The following is a 22,860-nucleotide window of genomic DNA, read 5'->3' as shown; positions in this document are numbered from 1 at the left end:
AGATACAAAAGGAATGCGGCAACTAGCTATAATTTTAAAGTCCAGGTCCGGTTACTAGAAACCCAAGACCAGCACAACAGCAGTCCAGGATAATATTAACTGAAACACATATGCACATTTATGATTTTGGGATGGATATGTTGGAAGTGGAAGCAGTCATGGGATTTGTTAAGAAGACGCGGCTTTATTACTGCTCGTCTTGAATTTCACAATTGCATTTAAAAAGTTAATAAGGGAATATTCCGAATATCTAGATTTTGAGATTTCTCATGCATGTAAATTCTACCTTTTTCACAAATCTAGCTATGTCACGATAACTAATGATTTTCTCATATCTGCTCAAGAAAAAGAAATGCTTACCAACCTTGGTTATCTTCTAACTTTATCATCAGTGCCCTTTGAAGCAACATACTGGTTGTTCTGAGAGTGCCGTGGAACATGATGAAATGATACGCGCAACGCTCACTTGCAGGTTATATGGGGACATCAGCTCGCTCCATAAACAGTCGCCATAAATTCCTTTATTGATTAGATTTCACATGTGCCCTGTCACCGTTATCACTACACTGCACATATGTGCATCACACATGCACACACAACAGTCAAAAGAGGGGGGAACCTCCTTGCCACGACACACCAAAAAAAAATTTTTTCCCCCCTTCTTGCACAGTCACTCAAGTGAGGCTTGGCAAAGTGAAGCAGCACAGGAAAATGTGCAATTACGATGGAGGCGTTGATCACACACACGGTGGGGGGGAGGTCTCCTTCAGTAAGGCATTTTAAACTTTTCTCTAGTTTTTTTTCTTCATTTTTCTAAAAGGAATGAGCGGGGCTTGGTAGCCTGGTCCCAGTTTAAAAGACTTGGATGAGGAATGTCGTCGAGCCGTCGCGCCATGTCGGGTCGTCTGCAATCTGCGCTCGGCACATGGGACAAGTCCGTTCTCTGTCGAACCATACCGACACGCACTCTTCGCAGAAGATGTGCTGGAAAGTAGATGAGAAGAAAGAAATTGAACAAAGTGGCAACCAGCCATCACTTCAAAAGCCTAGCAGAGTCAGAGTAAAGCTTTCATTCAGCCCTCATTTCGTTCATTCGCAACACCATAAGGTTGCCTACTAATATTACTGGAGGGAATCCTGATGCAGCGATTGTCCAGCACCCATGGTAAGTACATGGATTTGTCCAATCTTTGTGCCTATGGCTTCAGACGTTCCTGTGGATTTGCTTACTGTGCTCTATTTGCCTTTACTGGCCTAAATTTTTAAGCGATCTCATTTTTCTAAACACACAAGCTAATCAGACTCTGCAAACAGGAATAATAGCCTGTTCAGAGCAATGCAGTGAACTTTCAATGCAGATAATTAGTAAGGCACAAGTTGGGTGAAATGTCAAAATGCGTCGAACGAAGCTAAGGAACTCAGTGAACATTAACTACCGTTAGTGTTATTGGGGAGTAGAAAAGGACATCTACAAGCACTAAAGCATCAGCCTTATCGGCTGTATTTATTCGATTATAAGGCAATCATGATAATAAGGCACGGGTGCCAGTTGGAGGACCCAAGAAAGAAAACTGAAGTATTCACACTAATACAAGGCGATACAATGTAGCCAACGGATTATTCACTCAGCAGGGATTGTCCGAAATACTGAATAACTAAAACAGCCTAAACACAAAATTTTGACCATGAAATATGGGGGAAGGGAGCTCCAACACGTGGAAAACGGGTTATATGTGAATTTTTGCCTTTACGTGGTGCTTCACGGCAGCACGAGTATATATAGTATGGCTTCACCGCATCGCGGCGCATGCTCCTGTAAAGCCGCACTATCAGACGAATGTCGCGCTGCCGTGAAGCCACACCATAAGGCGAAAGTCATACTGCCGTGAAGCCACATTACACAGTGAAATTCACGCTGCCGTGATGCCACACCTAAAGGCAAAATTCGTGTATAAGGCGGGGGGGGAGGTGACATCGAGGCTAGAGATTCTGGAAAAAAACCTCGCCTTATATTCCAATAAATATGGTAAGTCAACTACACTTCATAGAATTCATTAAAGTAAACAAGCAGCACAGCATGGGAGGAGAAAAACAAACATGTGAAAACAAGCAAGGAAAATAGTACTCATTGTAGATACTTAATAATGTAATTATTAATAGTAACACCGAATACAAATGACTCATATTAAGTGAACGAAGGAATGCAAAGATAACACAATGCCATGTAGATGATACAACAGTAACTGACAGACACGCATTCCTACAACAGATTGTGTTGGGCAACAGCTCCTATGCATAAATATTATGAGCAAAAGAACACTGAAATATCTATTTCCATACAGCTAAGTGCATTCAGTAAATATGGCTAAGCACTTGATGCCATCCCCTCAATGTTACATCCCTGTAGTAGTGCTACTCACATTGCACGCTAACATTGTGGGCCGCTTGAAGTCATCCTGGCATATTGGGCAAGTGTCACCAACTGCCTTTGTTTGCTCTGCTGTAGGCGGATGGCCATAGTTCTGAAAGAATGCCATCATTATGCAGGGATAAGAAACAGTGCCTACTTGGACAGCTGATATTGCAACTATAGGACTCTGTCAGAATATGAACAAATGGAGATGATAGTGAAAAAATTTCAGTGTAAGAAAGTTTCAAGTGACTGCTGTTCGTGCACAATCAGTGAGGGGGATGTCATGAATATTGTGCTCCGTGACCAACTTCCATATAGCCAAACACTTTATCACCTACTGACATTGTTGAAATATAATAGGAAATGTTGTTGCTTAAATGCATGAATTAGGTAGAGGTGAGTGAATATCAAATTTTTGTAATACGTATCGAATATGAATACATATTAACTATCGAATATCAAATCGAACAGGTATTGAATAATCAAATGCAGATGCATATATTTAAAACAGGACCACATGTTATAATTAGGTACGTCGCTTCTATTGACTAAAGAGAAAAGGACAGCTCAATATCAGGGACTAATTAGGATCCGTTTTAAAGATAAAATTACTAATTGTCATTAAATAAAACTGCACGGATAGTCTCTCAACATCTTTAAAGGCAGATTGCAAGCAAGCCTTCCCAAGGATATATAGCTGCTGATTAAATGGTTGTCACGAAATAAGGGGTTATCAAAAAAATGTGGTTGATCCCTCTTATATAGGAATCGGTATAGAACACGAAAGTGAAACGTGTCTTCACAGAAGTAGTGTAATGTTTATTGCACATTGATATATAATGTCTATTGGTGTTTTGTGGCTAAAGCGCCCTTAGGCGTTGATGCACCCACGCTGACGCCTGGTGGCACGTCTCCTCCATCACGACTACCAACGTCGATGACCATGAGCAACCGTCGTGCATATGGAAGCTGCACTACGCTGCACACGCTAGCACAACGCGAAAGACGAAGCACGTAACTGACACACTAATACAACGCGCAAGACAAAGCACGTAACTGAATCGTCACCGAGTCAAATCAGCGCGTACAGCGCGTCGTAATTGCAGCCTCCGCGATCAACTTCAGAAACATTTTCAGAGCTAATTGCGGAGGCCACGCTCCGCTGTGCTGAGTACGGTGAACGCCACCTAGGTGGTGTTGGTAGTGCTTCTTGATGCCAGCGTCCCTTCGAATGCTGGCATCGAGGCGTCGTAGTGCTGAGACCACCGAAGCGTTCACTGTCGGTGCGCGTTAGTGTCATAATGCAGTACTTCTCTTTTCTGCTCGTAGGCGGCGGCACCGCCCCGAGCAAGAGCGCGGGTACACGGAGGAGTGTTAGATATATAAGGCGCGTCTGTGTAGCTCTCTGCAAATGCGTTTGTGGCGCAATGGGTTAAACGCTCGGCGATCTATCGTCGCGGACCGAGAGGTCGTGGGTTCGATTTCCAAATTTTGCATGTTTGTGGAACTTTTTCTTCTGGTTTCTTTCTTTGTATTATGTTCTATGACGTATTTCCGTGACGGAAATACGTCAGTGAAGTCTTGGTGGACCCCGGCATAAAACACTTTCGTGTTAAAAAAGATCAGGAGTTGTGGAAAAAGAAAGAATAAGCTGCTGAAGGACTTGTGTGCCACTATCACATCTATAAGGGCTCATTGTGAGGAAAATATCACTGGTTGTAACGCAAAAGATGAAACTACTACATGTCTAGACTGCCAAATACACTAAATGAACGACTATCAGCAAGAATCGCAGATTGTCATGTATGCAGGCTTCTGCCGTGAAACTGAAGAAAGAAGAAATGCTTAATTACCAATTTTGTCCCTGCATTGCTTCGAAAACTTTTGGAGTTGTTTCCCTTCTTATAATTTCTGATACTTTGTTTAGCAGACAAAGAAGAGTAACCAGACTTAAAACAGTCTGTGGTTGCAAAATATCTGGTTAGTTTTGACACTTAAAAATACCAAATACAGTAAAACTTCGTTAATTCGGCCCTTGTTAATTTGGAAATTAGGTTAATTCAGACGCGCCGTCTGGTCCCGTCAAACATGTACATAACCCTATGGCACGAAACTCCCGTTAATTCGGACATATTTGGTCGTACTTCGGTTAATTCGGACAGTTCGCGGAGCTCAGAGGCATATAGCATCGGGTGGCACTAGGGGGTGTTCAAATCGCACCGCCAGCGATGGCGTCTCCAATTAGCGTGTGCCGATCTCAAAGGCCATGCTTGCATGTGCTGGGAGTGCTGAAAGGCCAGAAATACATCAAGGCTGCCATGTTTATTTTATTACTATAATAGACAAACCTACGTCTCAATAAACATGGTGGCAATGACGTACTTCTGGCTTTGCAGTTGCTTTTGGCGCTTGGCATTACCTCTGCATCTCTATGGTTATCGGCACGGTAGTTATCAGTCTATGCTAGCAACCCTAATCTATACATACATGCTTTTTTCTTTGTATTGCTGTCCACCATTTCCGACGTTGTCGTTTTTATCATGTTTATCGGTTTGCATCAGGTGCGTGTGCGAGGACGGCGGAACTTTTTTTTTTTGTGTGTGTGTTTTAAATTTTGTTTACGCTTTCCTTTTTCCGTTTATACTTTGTTTTTTCTTGACATTGTGCATGTACCCGTTGCTTCGTTGCCGCGCCTAGCCGCGCCACTGTGTGCTCTTGTGCCCCATCAAAGCGGGCGAAGTATGAGGCGAAGGATTTGGCAGCGAAAGTAGTAATATTGAAAGTTGTGAAGGCAGGGGTGCCTGGGCAGGTGATAATGAATAAATTCAACGTGAAGAGAAGCACGCCCAGCATGTACGTGAAAAATGAAGCGGAGATTCTTCAGGCATACGACAGCGACAAGTTCGCTGACAACAGGAAGAGACTGTGCATGGCAGCGCATCCGAAACTTGAAGAGCTGTTAAGATGGATTACAGATTCGCGAGACGCACAGCTGCCTTTGAGTGGCTCCCTTATCTGTGCGCAGGCCAAAAAGTACGCGCTGAAGCTGAGCATTGAAGACTTCAAGGCATCGGAAGGCTGGATCGACTGATTCAAGAAAAGACATGGCCTGGTCTTCTGAAGCATGTGCGGCGAGAAAGGGGCTGTGAATAAAGGCGTTGTCGAAGACTGGAGGGCCGGATTACCTGCACACCTAGCCGATTATGATGCCCGCGACATTCTTACGCAGATGAGACGGCCCTCTTCTACAAAGCCCCGCCGGACAAAACCACCACATTTAAGGGGGACCCTTGCGTTGGCGGTAAACGAAGCAAGGACAGAATAACAGTTTTGCTGGCAGCCAACATGACTGCCACGGAGCGGCTACCGCTACTGATAATCGGCAAAGCAGAAAAGCCGAGATGCTTCAAAAGCATAAAGAAATTTCCCGTTAACTATCGCTTGAATTGAAAGGCGTGGATGACATCAGCGATATTTCAGGCCTGGCTGCGTGAACTGGACCGCCGCTTTTGTGCAAAATCGCGCAAAGCGCTAATTGTTCAAGATAACTGTAGTGCACACAATAATGTGTCGAGGCTGACAAACATACAGCTGCATTTTTCGCCGCCTAACACAACGGCTTCCCTGCAACCTCTGGATCAGGGAATTATTCATTATGTGAAATGCTGATACAGAACACAAGTGCTTGGGCACATGTTGCTCTGTATGGAGGCACAGAAAAAGTATGATGTAGCTCTGCTCAGTGCAGTGCACATGTTGGCGCATGTGTGGAGCAACACGCCGCCCGCTGTAATTGCGAACTGCTTCCGACACAGCGGCTTTGTCCGTGATGCGTGATTCCTTGGAAGCCAGAGATGAGGATGTTAATCAAAACGCCGAGGAAGATGACAGTCGCTTTGGCAGACTTCTGCCTCTGGACATCCCACTAGGACGAATACATCCACATCGATAGCGACGTTGGCGTCGCCTCAACGACGACGAAATACTGGATGTACTAGGCGACAAAGAGCCTGACTCTGACAGCGAAAATGCGCCCGTGATAGATGCATGTGAAGTGCCGCGCCGCACTGCCAAAGAGGCCGATGACGCCCTTAAAGTTTTGGAGGATATCTGTGTCGTTTCTCCCAACAGTCTCCGCGGACTACACCACTTAAAAGAACTCTGAAAAATTGTGCTTTCCGTGCAAGTTTCTCGCGAGAAACAAGCAACAATAACCAGTTATTTCATGAAGTAAAGGTATGCTGATGTTTTAGGCATTCTTTTAGTTATTATTGTCGAAACCTAGTTAATTCGACATTCCGTTAATTCGGACATTTTCTCGGGTCCCGTGACATCCGAATTAACGGGGTTTTCCGGTAGTTGCTTTTCGAATACGAATCGTCAGAGCATAATATTCTATTCATATACGAAAGTTTGTATATTCGCCCATCCCTGCTCTTAATAGTTTATAGTTCAATTTTTATGACATGTCATCTTTCAGGTTGCTGTGCAGGACAGAGCTGTCATAATGAGAATGCACTTTCAATATTACACTCTGCCAGTACTGTGCACATCTGCGCTGAGCTCACACAAGCTCATAAAAAAGTTCTAGTGTAACAGTTTTGGGTTCAGTTGAGATCTAAGCATAGCTGATAATTCCACCCCATTTTTCCATATTTGTGAATGTCATTATAAGCAAATTGTACTGGATCACTTGGCTCAATCAGACTGCTTTTGCAGTACATTAGCAGTTTTACAACCTCCAAGATACTTGCCAGTTTCGTGCATACATGACAGGTGATGCCAAGACTTTTATTTCGTTAATGACAACTTCTCCTATTTGTACTTTTGATTGTCTGGCATGGATTGTCATGAGGCCCACACAAGGCTCTAAAGAAATGCTGATATTCATAAACTTATGAGAAATTTCAATGAGCACGAATGATGAGATTATGAGATCAAGCAGTTTTTTGCCGCAGCAATTCATTTCGTTCATTTGAAAAAGACAAAGAAAATATATTGTTGAGGTACATTGCTTTTGCTTAGAAGGACATTAAAGAGAAATCATATTGCAATTATTATTGTAATAATAATAACTTACATAGCAATAATACTACATGTTATATTGCTCCAATTTTGATTTATTGTTAACTGAAATTGCTTGTTTATAACAGAAGTTTTCTTTGCTATTTTCGTCTTACTAAACAGCTTTATATTTCCTTGTTTTTTGCACTGTTCTTTACTTTTTCAAATTGTCTGTACAGTTACCGTAACCACTGCTTGATATATATCTAGTTTTCTTTTCCTTGACCCATTTTGTTCACATACGGATTGCTTCCCCTGACAGTTTCTAACTTTGGGGCTCCCTATGTATTACTAATTCTGTATACACTTCTATGTAAAATTGACATTGTTGACGAATAAACTTGAACTTGGAAAAGTTAGATTGACAGCTTAGAGTTGTAGTACGGAAAATACAACAGCCTTATAGGAAGCGATGGGTTAAGCCAGAAAAAGGCACAAAAGCAGAAGAGGGGAACCAATGCTGCATCAATTTCTTCTTCATGACGACACAGATTTTTGCATTTTCAAATTTAGACAAAGTAACTGTTAATGAATAAGAATGAAATGCATCGCACTTCTTTCCTGGTCCTTTCCTATGCAACAAGGACTCAAATGAGAGAAAATACTATGACAAGATTCATGACGTCGCAGCAACATCAATAGTGCTGTAGATTGGGCAGGTGATTCAAGAAGGTAGATTTTCCTATCAATATCTGTGCTGATGACAACTCTTATTTTGTTTCCACTGAAAGTGCAGAATGAGTTTAGATGATGATGATATGTGGTTTTTTGTGGCGCAAAGGCCAGGTATGGCCAAAGAGCGCCATGACTTATAATGCTGTGTTAAGCGCTGATTGATTAGTTGCGATGATAGGATGTAACATGGCTGTAAAGTGGCCTAAAATCAATCGCTATCGTAGAAGCGTAAAACGATATATCGTATAAAATTATGACAGTGATATGTGGAGTGGTCTATGGGGACAGTACGAATGAAAAGTGATCATGAGGCTAAAATGCAAGAATATGTAAATAGCACGTATGCCTCCTTAAGGCCTTTGAGCCCAAAGGCTGGGAGGCAGGTGAGTTTAGAAAAAGGTGATGTATTTGTCCGGGCTAAATAATGTACAGTGGAATCTCGTTGATACGATCTTCACAGGAAAAGAAAAATAATTTGTACCCAAAAATCGTATTATCCAATATATTATCTAACCAAATCGCATTATCGGGAAAAGAAAAGGAAATGTATTATACGGAAAAACTTATTATGCAGAATCGTATCAAAGAGATTCCACTGTAGTTCTCTTCAGTGTCTGCCTAAGTAAACTTTATGTTGAACCACATATTTAATGAAACTTCAAATGGCTAGGCCTTACCACATTGGACATAACTTGAATGAGGCCTCTTTTCCAAGCTCTGGTCTTGGAGACGATGTCTGTGCACTGGAAAGACAAGGCATCACATTAGCTTGCCGAATGGTGACAAAATACCAGTGTGCTGTCCAAATGCGGCCCCATGGAAATCAAGACAAGCTATGACCTGACATCTGAAGTGATGAGGCCTATCATTTTATCGGTACAAGTGAACCTATTTGAAACAAACATTCATGTAACATAACTTGGAGTGTGATGAAATCGTTCTTCTGGATTGTTTGCACTAGAGACTAAGCAGAGATTTTTATTCCTCACTACCATTTAAATAAGGCAACAGAAACACATCAGTGAATTAAGCTTGACAGCTGGTAGTGGTACCAGGGATATTTTTCACAGGAGAGACAGTCAGAATACATTTGTGGAGGGGGCTTCTGAAGTACTGGTAAGGTACTTGTTTCTTTAACTCAAGCCTTCAGAACAGTTAGCAGTAAAGTGAGCTTTTGTGGGAGTTTGTACAAGTACTGGTGACTGTACCAGCACGCTTTATTCATGCCTGCTGTAGGGAAACTCAAACACATAGAGGAGTAAGTTCGTGAGCTGGTGCTGGTTCTAGCAGTGACATAGCCAGGAATTCTTTTTGCAAGGGACAATATGTTAGGGGAGTGGGCTTCTAAGGTACTGGTAGGCACTAGGTGACTGTACTCAAGCCTTCAGAACAATCAAGACCACAGCCGTAAAGAGCTTTTGTGGGGCTTGTACAAGTGCTGGTGACTGTACTGGCACATTTCATTCATGTCTGCTGTAAGGAAACTCAGCACATTAGAAGAGTGGGCCTCTATGAGCTTGTGTTAGCGGTGGTGTTTCTACTGGTGAATGTGTGTCACTCGTTCCTGCTCCAAGGAAAATCAGGGATGCATTAGTGAAGTGGGCACTCCTGAGCTTGTGTTTGTATTGGTGAGTACACTACGGTGAAACCCTCAAGCGGTCACTTTTGGGGATACTTTTCCTTCTCTGACATTTTGTGAGACTAACGCCAAACATGCTGGTGTCTGAAGGTGACAGTGTTCCCAGAACAATGCTGAGACCACTACCTTGGAAAACTGCCAGGAATGATCTCACCTGTACACAACACATTCACTGCTAGTCACGCGAAATCCTAGAGTGATCGCCCGAGATTATTAACCATGATAGTATGGTGGGTTTAAATCTCGTTTTCAGAAGCTATCATGGTCACATTAGTGGACTGAGCTTCTGTCAGCTTTTACTGTAGTGTTGCGTGATGAAAGGAAGGTGCTGTTGCTTTGAGAAAGATCCAAGAGCTCGAGGTAGTATGCGAAGAGAAAGAAGAGTGACAGCAGTTTTCTTCCAAATTACTGCAGAAATCATTTGGGTGCCCACACAGTGGCATTGTGTTAAGACACAACAATGTGCAGTACAAACCTTGCAGAGCAAGTACGCCCCAGAGAGAATCATGCTGAACATCTTGCCCGTGCCGGTGTACGACTCCGAGAAATAGTACAACCAGTGCTGCATGGGCATCACTGATCGGTACAGCTGAGAGCAGCATTCCACAAACAGGTAGTAGCGGCCCTACAGTAGAGAACAGATAAAAACAAACTTTGACCACAAATTTGCGGTGTATTTGAACTGCACTGCAGTGCAGTAACCTGGTGTATATGACACAACCACAAGAATCTGGGGCTGAAGTTGAAATTTTAAACTACTTCACCATGTCATCCTCATACTAAAATTAATAGAAGGAAATCTGGCACTGCAATTGTTAAGAAACTATGGAAATCACGTGCAATACTACATGGATTTTTTTTACGATTTGACATGGCTTCAGTGCGAAAGCACATTGCAACTTCTCTTCTTTGTTATTCGTACTTAACGTGAGTTGTGTTCAAGCCTCACAATGTTTCTATAGCATGGTTAACCACTCCTTCTGGTCCAACGATTCCTGCAGGAATCATCAGGTTACATTATCAAAAGGAATACTGTTTCCCAACAAATATACGATACACAGCAAAACTAATCTTACAAATCTGAGCATCGGCAACTATAATTACATAACCCGCCAATTTGATACCGCAGATAGACGTGGTTTTCCTTTGTATTTTGCAGATGCCCAGGTGCCCCATCACTCTGTGGTTAGGCCTCTGCGCAGTATTTTCGAAGCATGATGCCTAAGGCATATCACTTGCCTTGGGTGGCACAAAACTCTTCTTCAAATATTTTGTAGCCATACACCACACCATTGTAATAGTGAACTAAAAAGATTTCGAAACCCTAACATGCCTCCAACACCTTGATTTGCTGGCAATCTTTTTTTTTTTTTATTTGCCGAAGGAGGGGGGGGCTTTTGCCTGCCTTTTCTCATTCATAAGCACGACATATAAATTTCTCACGTCAATGATAAAATTCCGACCAAAATGGTTACCTACCTTTTGTCCATACCTAACTTATTTTATTAATGCACAGTGCATAAATCAGTCGCAATACTTGAGGGCATGTGTCACCACATATAGATGATGACTGATGGTCATTGTGTGCAACTATTTTTTGCTAATCTAAACAACCACTTTATGATGTTCTGAACTAGTGAATGGTAGAAATGAGAGGCGAAATTGAGACAAATCACTGCCACACAATGAACTTTGCAATGAAAACGAGCTTTGTGAAGGTTACTATAAAGTAGTAAAAAGAAGTCGTAAACAAAGTAGTTTAAAGCCAGAAGAACAAAGCATACACAAATCTAGGTATAGTTATTGCCATCAGTATCATATTGACAGAATAGCCATTCAGGCAATGCATGTAGACTCTGGCACTGGATTTTCCTCTAGTACATTTAGTATCAAGCTCAATGGCTCAAATACTCTGATCTTCTTCTGACTTACTCAATGCTGGTCATTCTGCACAGACCCTAACCTCAATGCATCCTTGCATAATTTGTTATCAGGTGCATTTTGAAGGCTGTCACATCATCATCTGATGCAGTCCTCCTGACACTAGAGCATGCCTACATGGGACACCAATGTGAGTGGGTACACAAGCAACTGAGTATGTTGCCCCAAGTACCTCTCCCAAATATTTTTAATTACCCTTGTACCCTTGTCCTGTGAGACCAAAACCTCCCCATAAGCGAACAATTCTGAAATCTCACCACTCTACCAAATTTTCTGCCATCCTTGACTGATTGACATGTTCATAGCTAAAGAAAAATGAGCACATCGAAAAAACATGAATGTAGGTGGTCATTGTTCTTATAAAACCCTAGACTGAGTTAGCGTCCTTTTTTTAAACCCATTCTGTTATGCTTCAAGAGACCAAAGAGTGCCTGTTCTATAATTACATACAGCTAGAATTAAATTTGTCTTCAACTATGATGCCATTTACTCTTGCCTGATCCCCCAACCTATATCATCATCAGCAGCAGCTTATATTTATGTCCATTGCAGGACGAAGGCCTCAACCCTGTGATCTCCAATTACCCCCGTCTTGCGCTAGCTGATTCCAACTTGCGCATGAAAATTTCCTAACTTCATCACCCCACCTAGTTTTCTGCCGTCATCGACTGCACTTCCCTTCGCTTGGCATGCATTCTGTAACTCGAACGGTTCATTGGTTATCCATCCTATGCATTACATGGCCTGCCCAGCTTCATTTTTTCTGCTTAATGTCAACTAGAATATTGGCTAACCCCGTGTGCTCTCTGATCCACAGCGCTCTCTTCCGTTCTCTTAATGTTAGGCCTAACATTTTTCGTTCCATGTTCTTTGTGTGGTCCTTAACTTTTTCTCGAGCTTCTTTGTTAACCTCCAAGTTTCTGCCCCATATGTTAGCATCGGTAGAATGCAATGATTGTGCACTTTTCTTTTCAACGACAGTGGTTAGCTCCCAGTCAGGATTTGGCAATGCCTGCCGTATGCACTCCAACTCAATTTTATTCTTCTGTAAATTTCTCATGATCAGGGTCCCTTGTGAGTAATTGACCTAGACAAACATACTCCTTTACAGACTCTAGAGGCTCACTTGCGATCCTGAATTCTTGTTCCCTTGCCAGACTATTGAACATTATCTTTGTCTTCTGCATATTAATCTTCAACCCCACTCTTACACTTTCGCGGTTAAAGGTCCTCAATAATTTGCTGTAATTCGTCCCCATTGTTGTTGAATAGAATAATCTTATCTGCAAACCGAAGGTTGCTGAGATATTTGCCGTTGATCCTCACTCCTAAGGCCTTCCCAGTCTAAGAGCTTGAATACTTCTTCTAAGCATGCAGTGAATAGCATTGGAGAGATTGTGTCTCCTTGCCTGACCCCTTTCTTGATAGGTAACTTTCTACTTTTCTTGTGGAGAACCAAGGTTGCTGTGCAATCTTTGCAGATATTTGCCAAGATATTTACGTATGCCTCCTATACTCCTTGATTACGCATTGCCTCTATGACTGCTGGTATCTCTACTGAATCAAATGCTTTTTATAAACTATGAAAGCCATATAGAGAGGTTGATTGTATTCCGCAGATTTCTCTATTACCTGATTGATGACATGGATACAAGTACAATATCCCTTCCTGAAGCCAGCCTGTTCTCTTCGTTGGCTGAAGTCAAGTGTTGGTTGCCCTGATTCTATTGGAAATTATCTTGGTGAATATTTTATACAATACTGAAAGCAAGCTAATGGGTCTATAATTCTTCAATTCTTTAACGTCGCCCTTCTTACGGATGAGTATAATGTTGGCGTTCTTCCAGCTTTTTGGTACACTTGAAGTCATGAGACATTGCTTATAAAGGGCCGCAGCAAGCTTTTCAAGCATGATATCTCCTTCATCTTCATCTTTGATTAAATCAACTGTTATTCCATCTTCTCCAGCAGCTTTTCCTCTGGTCATGTCTTTCAATGCCCTTCTAACTTCATCGCTGGTTATAGAAGGAGCCTCTATCCTGTTCATCACTACTTCGAATGAAAGTAGCTTGGCTGCTCTGGGTACGGTACAGGTCAGTATAGAATTCTTCCGCTGCTTTTGCTATGTCATTGAAATTGGTGATGATATTACCCTGCTTATCTTTCAGTGCATACATTTTGCCTTGTCCTATGCCAAGTTTTCTCACTGATTTCATGCTGTGTCCATATTTCACTGCATCCCCAATCTTTTCCACATTATAATTTTGGATATACTTTACTTTCTTCTTGTTGATCAGTTTCGACAATTCAGCGAAGTCTATCTGATCTCTCGAATTTGACACTTTCATGTTTTGCAGTTTCTTTATTAGGTCCTTTGTTACTTGGGCAAGCTTACCTACTGAACGTTGCAGCGCGTAGGGTCGCGTTATTGCGCGAATTTTCTTTCAATTTTTTTTCTTCTATCCCCTTTTATTCCCTTTAGCCCTTTCCCCAGTACAGGGTAGCAAGTCGGTATTTACACTGGCTAACCTCCTTGTCTTTCTTCCCTTTCTTTCTCTCTCTCTTACCTACTGGTCGCCCTTGGTGCCTTACCTCCTACTTCAATTGCTGCTTCTGAGATCAGCCTAGTTGGGGTTTCATGCATTACCTCTATGTTGTCTTCATCTTCCTGTTCTAAAGGTGCACATTTGTTTGCGAGCACCATCCTGAATTGGTCTGCTTTTACCCTTACTACGTCTAGGTTGGCCTGTTTCTTCTTGACTAATTTTATTCTTTCTCTCTTCAAATTGAGGGAAATCCTAGACCTTGCTAACCTATGGTCACTGCACTTTACCCTACTTAACACTTCTACATCCTGCACTATGCTGGGATCGGCAGAGAGTATAAAATCTATTTCATTCCTTGTTTCTCCATTAGGGCTTTTCCAGGTTCACTTCCTGTTGCTGCACTTCCTGAAGAAAGTGTTCATTATTCGGAGCATATTCCTTTCCTCGAATTCTACCAACATCTCTCCTCTAGTGTTTCTGGAATCAATGCCGTAGTTGCCAATTGCTTGCTCACCAGCCTGCTTTTTCCCCACTTTTGCATTGAAGTGGTCCATGACTACAGTATACCGAGTTTGCACCTTTCTCATTGCTAATTAAACATCTTCATAAAACTGTTCTATTTCTTCATCATCGTGACTGGAGGTTGGGGAATAGGCTTGTACTACCTTCATTCTATACCTCCTATTCAGCTTCATTACGACGACTGCTACCCTCTCAATAATGCTGTAGAATTCATCAATGTTGCCCGCGATGTTCTTATGGACTAGACATCCCACTCCTACTTAAATAGCTGACTTTTATCTGCCATGCGTACATATCAGTTTCCCTTCCAGTGTTCATTTTGCAGTCCTTACATTCCTTTTTTGCATTCTAATAAAATGATGCCAACAGTCAAGCCTCGCCATTTGAGACAAAAATACTTTCGTTTGCTGAAACCTTTGTTATACGCATGTATTTGTTACTTGCTGATATTGGAGAGAAACATTTTAAACTTAGTTCGTTATATGAAGGCTCTATTGCATTTGTGTGGGACAAGATGTTTGAGACAGAAACGTCTCTCTAAGGATAAATGAATATGGACAACGCAGCTCGAGGGTAAGCACAAAAAAAAAAAAAAAATGCGCACCCGTCTCGGGAAAGCAGAGAGGCAGGCGGGAAGGGCGAGGATCACTGCCTTCACCAGGATGGTAATCAGCTTGAGCACGAAGTCAGTGACCACCACGATCCACACCACTTCCAGTCCACCAATGGGCTGGCTGTACGGAGGCACCAGGATGAGCCTGAAGGATAAAGCACATTGACGGCACGCATAGTTCATTCTCATCATCATCAGTCTCTGTCTACTGCAAGATGAAAACATGTTGTAAAGTTCGAAGGCCTCGTGTCCGCTAGACCAGTCTTCAAAGCACAGTAAAATACGCTGCAGATGTGCTTGTCTTTCTCCTTTATGATATTGCATGCTTGTACTTCAGTGCTTGTCCGTCCCTCAATCATTTTACGTAAAAGTGGCAGTAGTGTCAAATCAGTAATAGACAACCAGTTATGTGCTCTATGGCATTACATGTGCTAACCAACTCTGCACCTTCCTGTTAACAGCAGTTAGAATATCTGATACCTGTGCTAGCTGCTAGTAATAATCCAGGCAGAAGTATTTCAGTCTCTTAACGTTATGCCTACCATTTTCCATTCTATATGAATTTTAATAGGCATAGTGAAATATTTTCTTCTTGTAATTTTCAGCCTAAATGTGCAACTGTGCTACAAGATGAAATGTGATGTTTCTTAGAGCAAAAGCTTCTGCAGGCTCTTCTTTGGCTCAAACCGATGTATGACTTTTCATGCAAATGATATCAGCTGCAGGCTTATAATAATAAAACATTCTATGCCATGTCAGAATTAAATTGGGCAGCTGCTGTGTGACAGCAGAGCAGGCTAATCACCACATGACTATCCCATCAAGCTAACTAGAACAACAAAATAGTTGTAGTACAGAAACAATGATAGCAATGTTCCATAAAATACGTTATACTACAATGTAGAAGATAAAAGAAGTTATACCAGCCACGAGAAATCACACAATTGGAAAATGTTACAGATCTCACACGGGAGCCTTAATTAACACAAGTCTAGAAAACGCCCGTTTACAAAAAAAAAAAAAAAGTTACCAATTGCATTTTTGCTGGACCATGCACAGAGATTATTTCTGTACAGCAAATGAAAGTGTGATGAGAACGACTGCAGCAGTGAAAAACTCTCGAGGAAAAGGAAGCTGGAAAACCAACATGGTGCGCACAGTTTGAACGAAGCCTCAAGAAGCGTTAAGTGAAAAGGAAAAAAAAATGTCACAAGAGACAGTTATCCAGAATTACGCTGCCTCTTACTGCCAGCGCTTCGCTAGTTAAGCTTCCACTGTCCACAGTCCGATGGGGGAGAAATGCAAAAACACTTGAATATTGTGCTTTGGGTGAGCGTTAAAGAATCTGAAGTGGCTGAAACAATCCAGAGCCTTTCACTAAAGTGTCTCTCATAGCTTTTGTGTTTCTCTCGAGCGTTAAACCCAGTACTTAATCTTTAGGTGCACACAGCTCTCCTCCAATTTTATTGGTGGCTGAATCTTGACCACTGTAAATCTCACCTAACAATGAAAAAAGAATAACAACCCTAGAGTCTAGACGATTGTTCTCAAAACTTGTGGCTCTCACCCTAGAGCAACTCAAAGGCCACTCACAACTATGCATATATGTATTATTTCTTAAAAGAGGTAAAAAAATAAGATGCTCTGAAAAACAGATAGGAAGAATGGGCCACAGCAGCTAGCAGCCATTGTTTAGCTGCAGTCAGCGTCGGGGCATTGTACTGGTAATGCAGATCCTTTCATACAACTAAGCTAATACTACTAATAAACTATAGTATGATTTATTTATTTGCTTACAAAATATTGTACACCTTACAAAAGAACAAGCAATATCACGTATAAAAGGCAGATACAACAAACATAATGAATAGCAGAAATATGCAGTCATGCAGAAGAGAAAGCAGAATGGTGCGATTGCAACTTGGGTAAAGCTTCTGCATGACAAGAAGAAAAGGTAACAGAACTCAAGGCGAGGACAAGAATAACATCAGCATTATAAGAGATCAGCAAATGCTTTTTGAAAGTGTTTCATAATATCTCTTGCAGTTTGTCACTTTGTCTTAAATTGTTGTTGCAAATAAAGGAAGTTTTCTGCATTTCTACTGACAAAAAAAGGGCAACAATTAACAGTTATATTGACAGCATGGATTCTTTGTCGACAACAATGTTACGTAAAGGCATAGAAGTGCTAAGTATAGTCGTTTGCCAGAACCGTGTCACCACACGGTTCTGGCAAACGACTGGGAATAAGAAGACAACACAATGTCATGGGAGTTTATTCCCCAATGAAATTTCGCTAACAATTATATAAAATGGACTAGGATATTGTGTTCTTTGTGTTTATTTTTTGTGTCTGTTTTTGTTTCAAAAGATTTCACTACTACATATGATGGAATGGAGGGTCGTGCTGTACACACAATATTTTTCCTGCTGAAATATGTCATTGCTTACATTATTGCTTTTGCAGGAACAACAATAAAAATTAGCCAAGTGATGGAGGATAACGGAAAGGGAGGAAATAGGGAAAAGCGAAAGAAAACATGTACTATGCCTTGCTGAGAGAAACTATACAGTGGTCCGCATACAAGCATCGATGCTTTCGTGGACTTCGGGTTATTGGTACATAAAGAAAATGTGTATCTGTATGTATAAATTTTTATCCTTCTGCTGTACCTATCTTTTCCTATTGTTTCCTTTGTTTAAAGCACAAAACTGTCATTCAGGCCAAAGCACTGCCCTGTCGTGCTGAAAAGCATCATTGCTTTAGTGGGCTGACGAAATACTCATTGTATATTTTGTTTTCTAATAATAAAGAATGAATGAATGAATAGCAACACCTATGCAAATGTTTTATTCTTATATTCTTGTGTGGCTTGCACTGCGGCAAAAATTTTTATTAAAAAAAAAGCATGGAGGCACTCCTAACATAGAAATTGCAGTAGTGGCTTAGCAAACTTATTGTCCATGATCCAATGCCTGTACTCTGTCTGACTCATTCGATGCTTGGCAGCTCTTAGTATATTGCAGAAGATATTTTAAGCATGTTTACATTACCTTCGCATTATTACACAGCAGCAGAGGGAATCGTTACCGCAGCTCTCACCAATCGCTCGCTATGAGTCATCGAATCATCGATTTCGCGAGATAACCCTCAGAAAGAAAGCACGCCAGCACGCACTCAATCTTCCATGAACAACCACACCAGCTGCAGACTCTTATGACGCACACCTGTTTGCCCCGCTCTAAATCTAAGTGCGAGTCAGCCCCGGCGGACCCTGTGTCTTGATGCATAGAACTTTATTGCGAGGACTCGCAAGCAATCTAACATGCTGCCGAGGGCCTAATGAACCGTGACATAAGCAACTACCATATACAAGCCAATGTGGGCTTGTTTTATTTGGCCTGTTTTATATCATGCAATTAGGCGAGTAAACAGAGCAGGCTGTTCTTGAGGTCCTTGAGGCACCTCCTTCACATAAAAACTGTTTATGGGTGCTGCAAAGTATACTTCCCACCTTCTATATGTGCGTAACAGGGCTGGCCGAGGGAAGCATTATTTCCACCACAGGAATGTGTCGCCATCTAACAAGAACATTGCAAAAAAAAAAAAAAAAAAAAGGTGCTGGTGCTCTCTGTAGCAAGAATGGAGCTACAGAGCTTCCTGCACTTTGTGCCGACCTTGGCTATGCTGTCCGCTTGATCGTTTTGCAAGAGTTGTGGCTTCAGAAGGTGCATTAAAGCATCGAAATAATTTTCTCAGCAATGAAAAGGCATCATTTATTCGGAATTTGCTGCGAGTCTGTTTTGCAGTCAATGTGAGCTGGCACTGCGGCATGAAGGTAGCTGACACTAAGATGGAGAAAAACAGTACCTTGCCCTCCTCTGCTTAGGTATATAAAAAATTTTTTTGCCTTTGTGCCTTTTTAAAACAAAATACATTCTAACTTGCAGTTTTTATATACGAGTGTCTCAACGAAGTCTTAAAGAATAATTTAAAAATTGTTTTTTCTAGATCGAATTACAGTTTCTTCTGAGCACCGATTTTAGTGGTAGCAGACGTCAGGGGACAGTGAGAGGCATTAATTAATGCACTGAAGTAATTTATTCACATTACAACTTTTACATTTACATGGCTCATCGCAACGAGCAAACTTAAGCAAGCTGTCCAAACATGACAAATCAGCAATTAGATATTTAAAATTGCAATTCCCCTCAAGATTTTAGCACAATGAATCGGAGGAGCTCTTTGCGCACATGAAAATTAAACTTGGACGCTGAGAAGCGAGTTTGCCCATGCCACTGAGCAAGCATCACTGGGAGACATTACTCAGTGGCGGAAAGCCAGCACGATGCAGCCAACGTCTGCATCGAACAGCTCAAGTGATTAGTCGTCGACAGCATGGAGTGCCTGGAGGCACTGATTGTCCGAGCATTAGGCAGCCCCCATATCTTGGAACTACTATTATCAGTTACAAGTAAAATATAGTGCAGGGATGCGGGCAGTGCGCAATAATAATAGAAGAGAAAAAAAGATGAGCTGACAATTCACAGCCTTTCAACAATTAGATATAGATGGCTCATTGATATGAGAAAGTTTAAGTGATCCAACTATCCATTAAAATAAATACTGTGGCTTTGCACAGCATAGCGCCTGGATTAACTTTGACCACGTGTGGTTCAACGTTCAGCCAATTCTGAGTATACAAGCGCTGTTGCATTCAACCCCTATTGGAATGTAGCTGCCACGGTAAGGATCGAGCCTGCGATCCTGCAGCACAACCCCATGACGACTGAACTACCGCGACACGCCAATATATATATATTATCTGTTGGCTTCATATGGTTGCGACTAAGAAAAATTGGGAATTGGTTCCCCTTTTCGTTCATATCTGCATATACATTTACGAGGCAAATGAGTTTCAACCTTTTCTCATGATTTCAGTTTTAATGGCCAATAGTCTTGGTCGGTGGACCGACCTTCGTCACGGTCTATACTGTTGAACTACTGCAACGGGGGTCGTGCTGCATTGCTTGTTCCTGAACAGAACTACTATATATATATATATAGTTGAACCCGGATATATTGAACCCACATATAACTAATTATTGTGTATTACGAACAGCAGTAAAATCCCCTTGAAAATTTTTGTAGGACATCTTTATTTTATGTATTGAATTACCAATGTATCATACTTTTTTGTGATTCCTTTCAGATTCGATACATCCTAGTTCAACTGTATATATATATATACAAATTTGAGGGTCCCTTAATAAGGTAACATTCCACAAGAGTGTGCAGTGCCGTGCAGATTGGACTTACGCATAGGCGAGGCCCTTGTCGGCAAGCAGGAAGTAGACGAAGCAGACGCAGGTGCACACGTTGGTGACCACGATGAGAAGGCTGCTAAGATGTCGCTTCGCCTGCCAGGGTGGGCGATCCCACGGTGACCGTGCAGCACCACAGGCACACCAGCAGCAGCACACCGAGCAGGGCGATGTAGGCCACCATGGCGACGGCAGAGGGTGGACAGGCGAGGGAGAAGAAGAGAGGAAGGGGAAAAAACAGTTTTCAGAATGGGCAACTGATGATACCAGCTCCTTCTGCAGATTCGCAAGGAATGTGTTGAGAGGGCCGCGTGCTTCTGTAGCCACTACGTGTCACACCTTCCCGGCTAAAGCCAGCAGTATGGTTGCAAGGGAAAGTGAAGAAAGGAGGCTTGAAAAATACGCAAACGCAATGAAGCAATGTGCTTTATGAGCTGGGTGAGGTAGGTTAGGCCAAATGTCGGCGTAGAAATCACACAAGTGGCAAGTGTTTAACGAAAGGGCACCGAGAGAAGAGTTCCACTGAAGTGCACCATGCAGCAGGAAATAAAACAAAAAAGTCTAAAAGTCTTAAGGTAGAGTACCGGCTTTCTAACCTACACCTTGCTTATTGTGTCTGTTGTCAAAGTGCAAAGACAGAAGAGGACAGCAAGACAAAACTAAACCCTGGCAAAGCACTAGTACTTCCTTGGAAGGGCTCGGTGATAACAAGAGCTACAGAGAGGGACCTTCAAGCAGTTTTGGAAGCAATGAGAAATCGAACACGCGAGAAGGAACTATATTCCAAGGCTAATAATAGATATACTTGAAACTACAGGCTTCTAAGCTCACCCTTGAGTGCCTTAGCAGACTAGAAGTAAGAGCGATATGTATAAGCACAGTTACGTATAACCACAATCGGTTACATATAACCACACTCACCAGAAGAGCTCATAAAATCTAGAGAGAGAAAATGAGAACTTCACACACTTTCTATTTAAGCAGGTTGTGTAAAGGAGAGTTGATCGAGCCCTAACGCATGCATAAGCAGTCAAAGTGCAAAAGTGATGTTTCTTATGAAGTAATAGGTAATAAGGAACAAACTGTTGCCTGCTGTTGCAAATTGTTCTAATGAAAGGAATGAATTAAACCTCTAAACATAAGTATACTTGCACAGTGCAAGTACTGCTAGAGGAGCAGGATGGGAACCTACTGCAGTTGGCTAAAGAAGAGATGCATTTTAGGGGCAAGTACTGCCCTCACTTCCGTGCCATGCCACAAGGCATAAAAAGACAGGCAATGAAAACACTGCAAGAAAGCTAACACAATGTATATGAAATTGTGAACTCCTGGGATCCTAAAAGGCAGGCAAGGCTGGCATATTATGCACACCTGCCAGCACAATACAAAAATGTTTGCACAACCAACAGCCAAAAGGTATCCAATGTAGCAACTGCAGAAATCCAGCGACGTGTAGGGACGATGAACACAAGTAAACCAATGCAAAACGCTACTGGTGACAGCCGAGAACCACACCAACCAGATAAAAGGACTTCAGATGATATGAAACATAAAAAAAATCATAACAAAACAGTAACGTGACAGTGACAAAGTCCCAAAAGAAATCAGCGATAGAGGGAGCGAAAGAAAAAGATCAGCTCAAGAAGCGAACTGAGCAGACGTCGAAGCAGTCAAGACAGAAGTGCCACATGCCTTCTCTGCGTCACCAAGGCTAGCTGAAAGACCTCCTCCCCCATCCTTCCCTCAACCTCCTTGCTCTCTCTCCACACACGCCTGCTGGCTGCAGCAAAGAACCTTTACTTTCTGCAGCCTTGTGCAAACACTTCTTATTTTTCTTTGCTTCTCCACATCCTGCACGCTCGGCACGAAGCAACCTCCTTGCCTTCGCCCTGATTCCACTTCCCCCCACGCCCCTCAAATCCTTTTCTTCCGTCGAGCATGTGACCTCGAACAAGAAAGATAGAAACGACAGCAACGGCCTAAGCTGCGCCGCAAGTGTGCGGCACAGCTGTTTTCCCAGGCGGCAACAGATGTTGGACACGGATGGAGGCAAACAGAAAGAAGGAATGCATAAAGGAAAAAAAAAAGGCTGCCCTTTCTAAGAACCTTTCATTCCTTGCAA

At 42.1% G+C, this 22,860-nt stretch overlaps 1 protein-coding gene across 5 annotated transcripts in view; it reads right to left on the bottom strand.

Moving 5' to 3' along the window:
- Window positions 1-501: 501 nt before the first annotated feature.
- Window positions 502-22,860, bottom strand: part of LOC119446409 (RING finger and transmembrane domain-containing protein 2-like) — a 64,924-nt gene continuing 42,565 nt past the window's right edge. For all 5 annotated transcript variants that reach the window (XM_037710836.2, XM_049664126.1, XM_037710835.2 and 2 more), the window contains exons 6-11: window positions 20,734-20,834; window positions 15,405-15,558; window positions 10,267-10,416; window positions 8,830-8,895; window positions 2,421-2,522; window positions 502-984 (exon numbers count right to left, since the gene is read on the bottom strand). In XM_037710836.2, coding sequence (XP_037566764.1) covers window positions 853-984; window positions 2,421-2,522; window positions 8,830-8,895; window positions 10,267-10,416; window positions 15,405-15,558; window positions 20,734-20,834 — 705 coding nt within the window. In that variant the 3' untranslated portion in view covers window positions 502-852. The remainder of the gene's footprint in view (window positions 985-2,420; window positions 2,523-8,829; window positions 8,896-10,266; window positions 10,417-15,404; window positions 15,559-20,733; window positions 20,835-22,860) is intronic.

The sequence above is a fragment of the Dermacentor silvarum genome, chromosome 3 (genome assembly GCF_013339745.2).
Source record: "Dermacentor silvarum isolate Dsil-2018 chromosome 3, BIME_Dsil_1.4, whole genome shotgun sequence".
NCBI classification, from domain to species: domain Eukaryota; kingdom Metazoa; phylum Arthropoda; class Arachnida; order Ixodida; family Ixodidae; genus Dermacentor; species Dermacentor silvarum.
The sequence above is the reverse complement of the archived record's forward strand: the minus strand, read 5'-3'. Positions and strand labels throughout refer to the sequence as shown.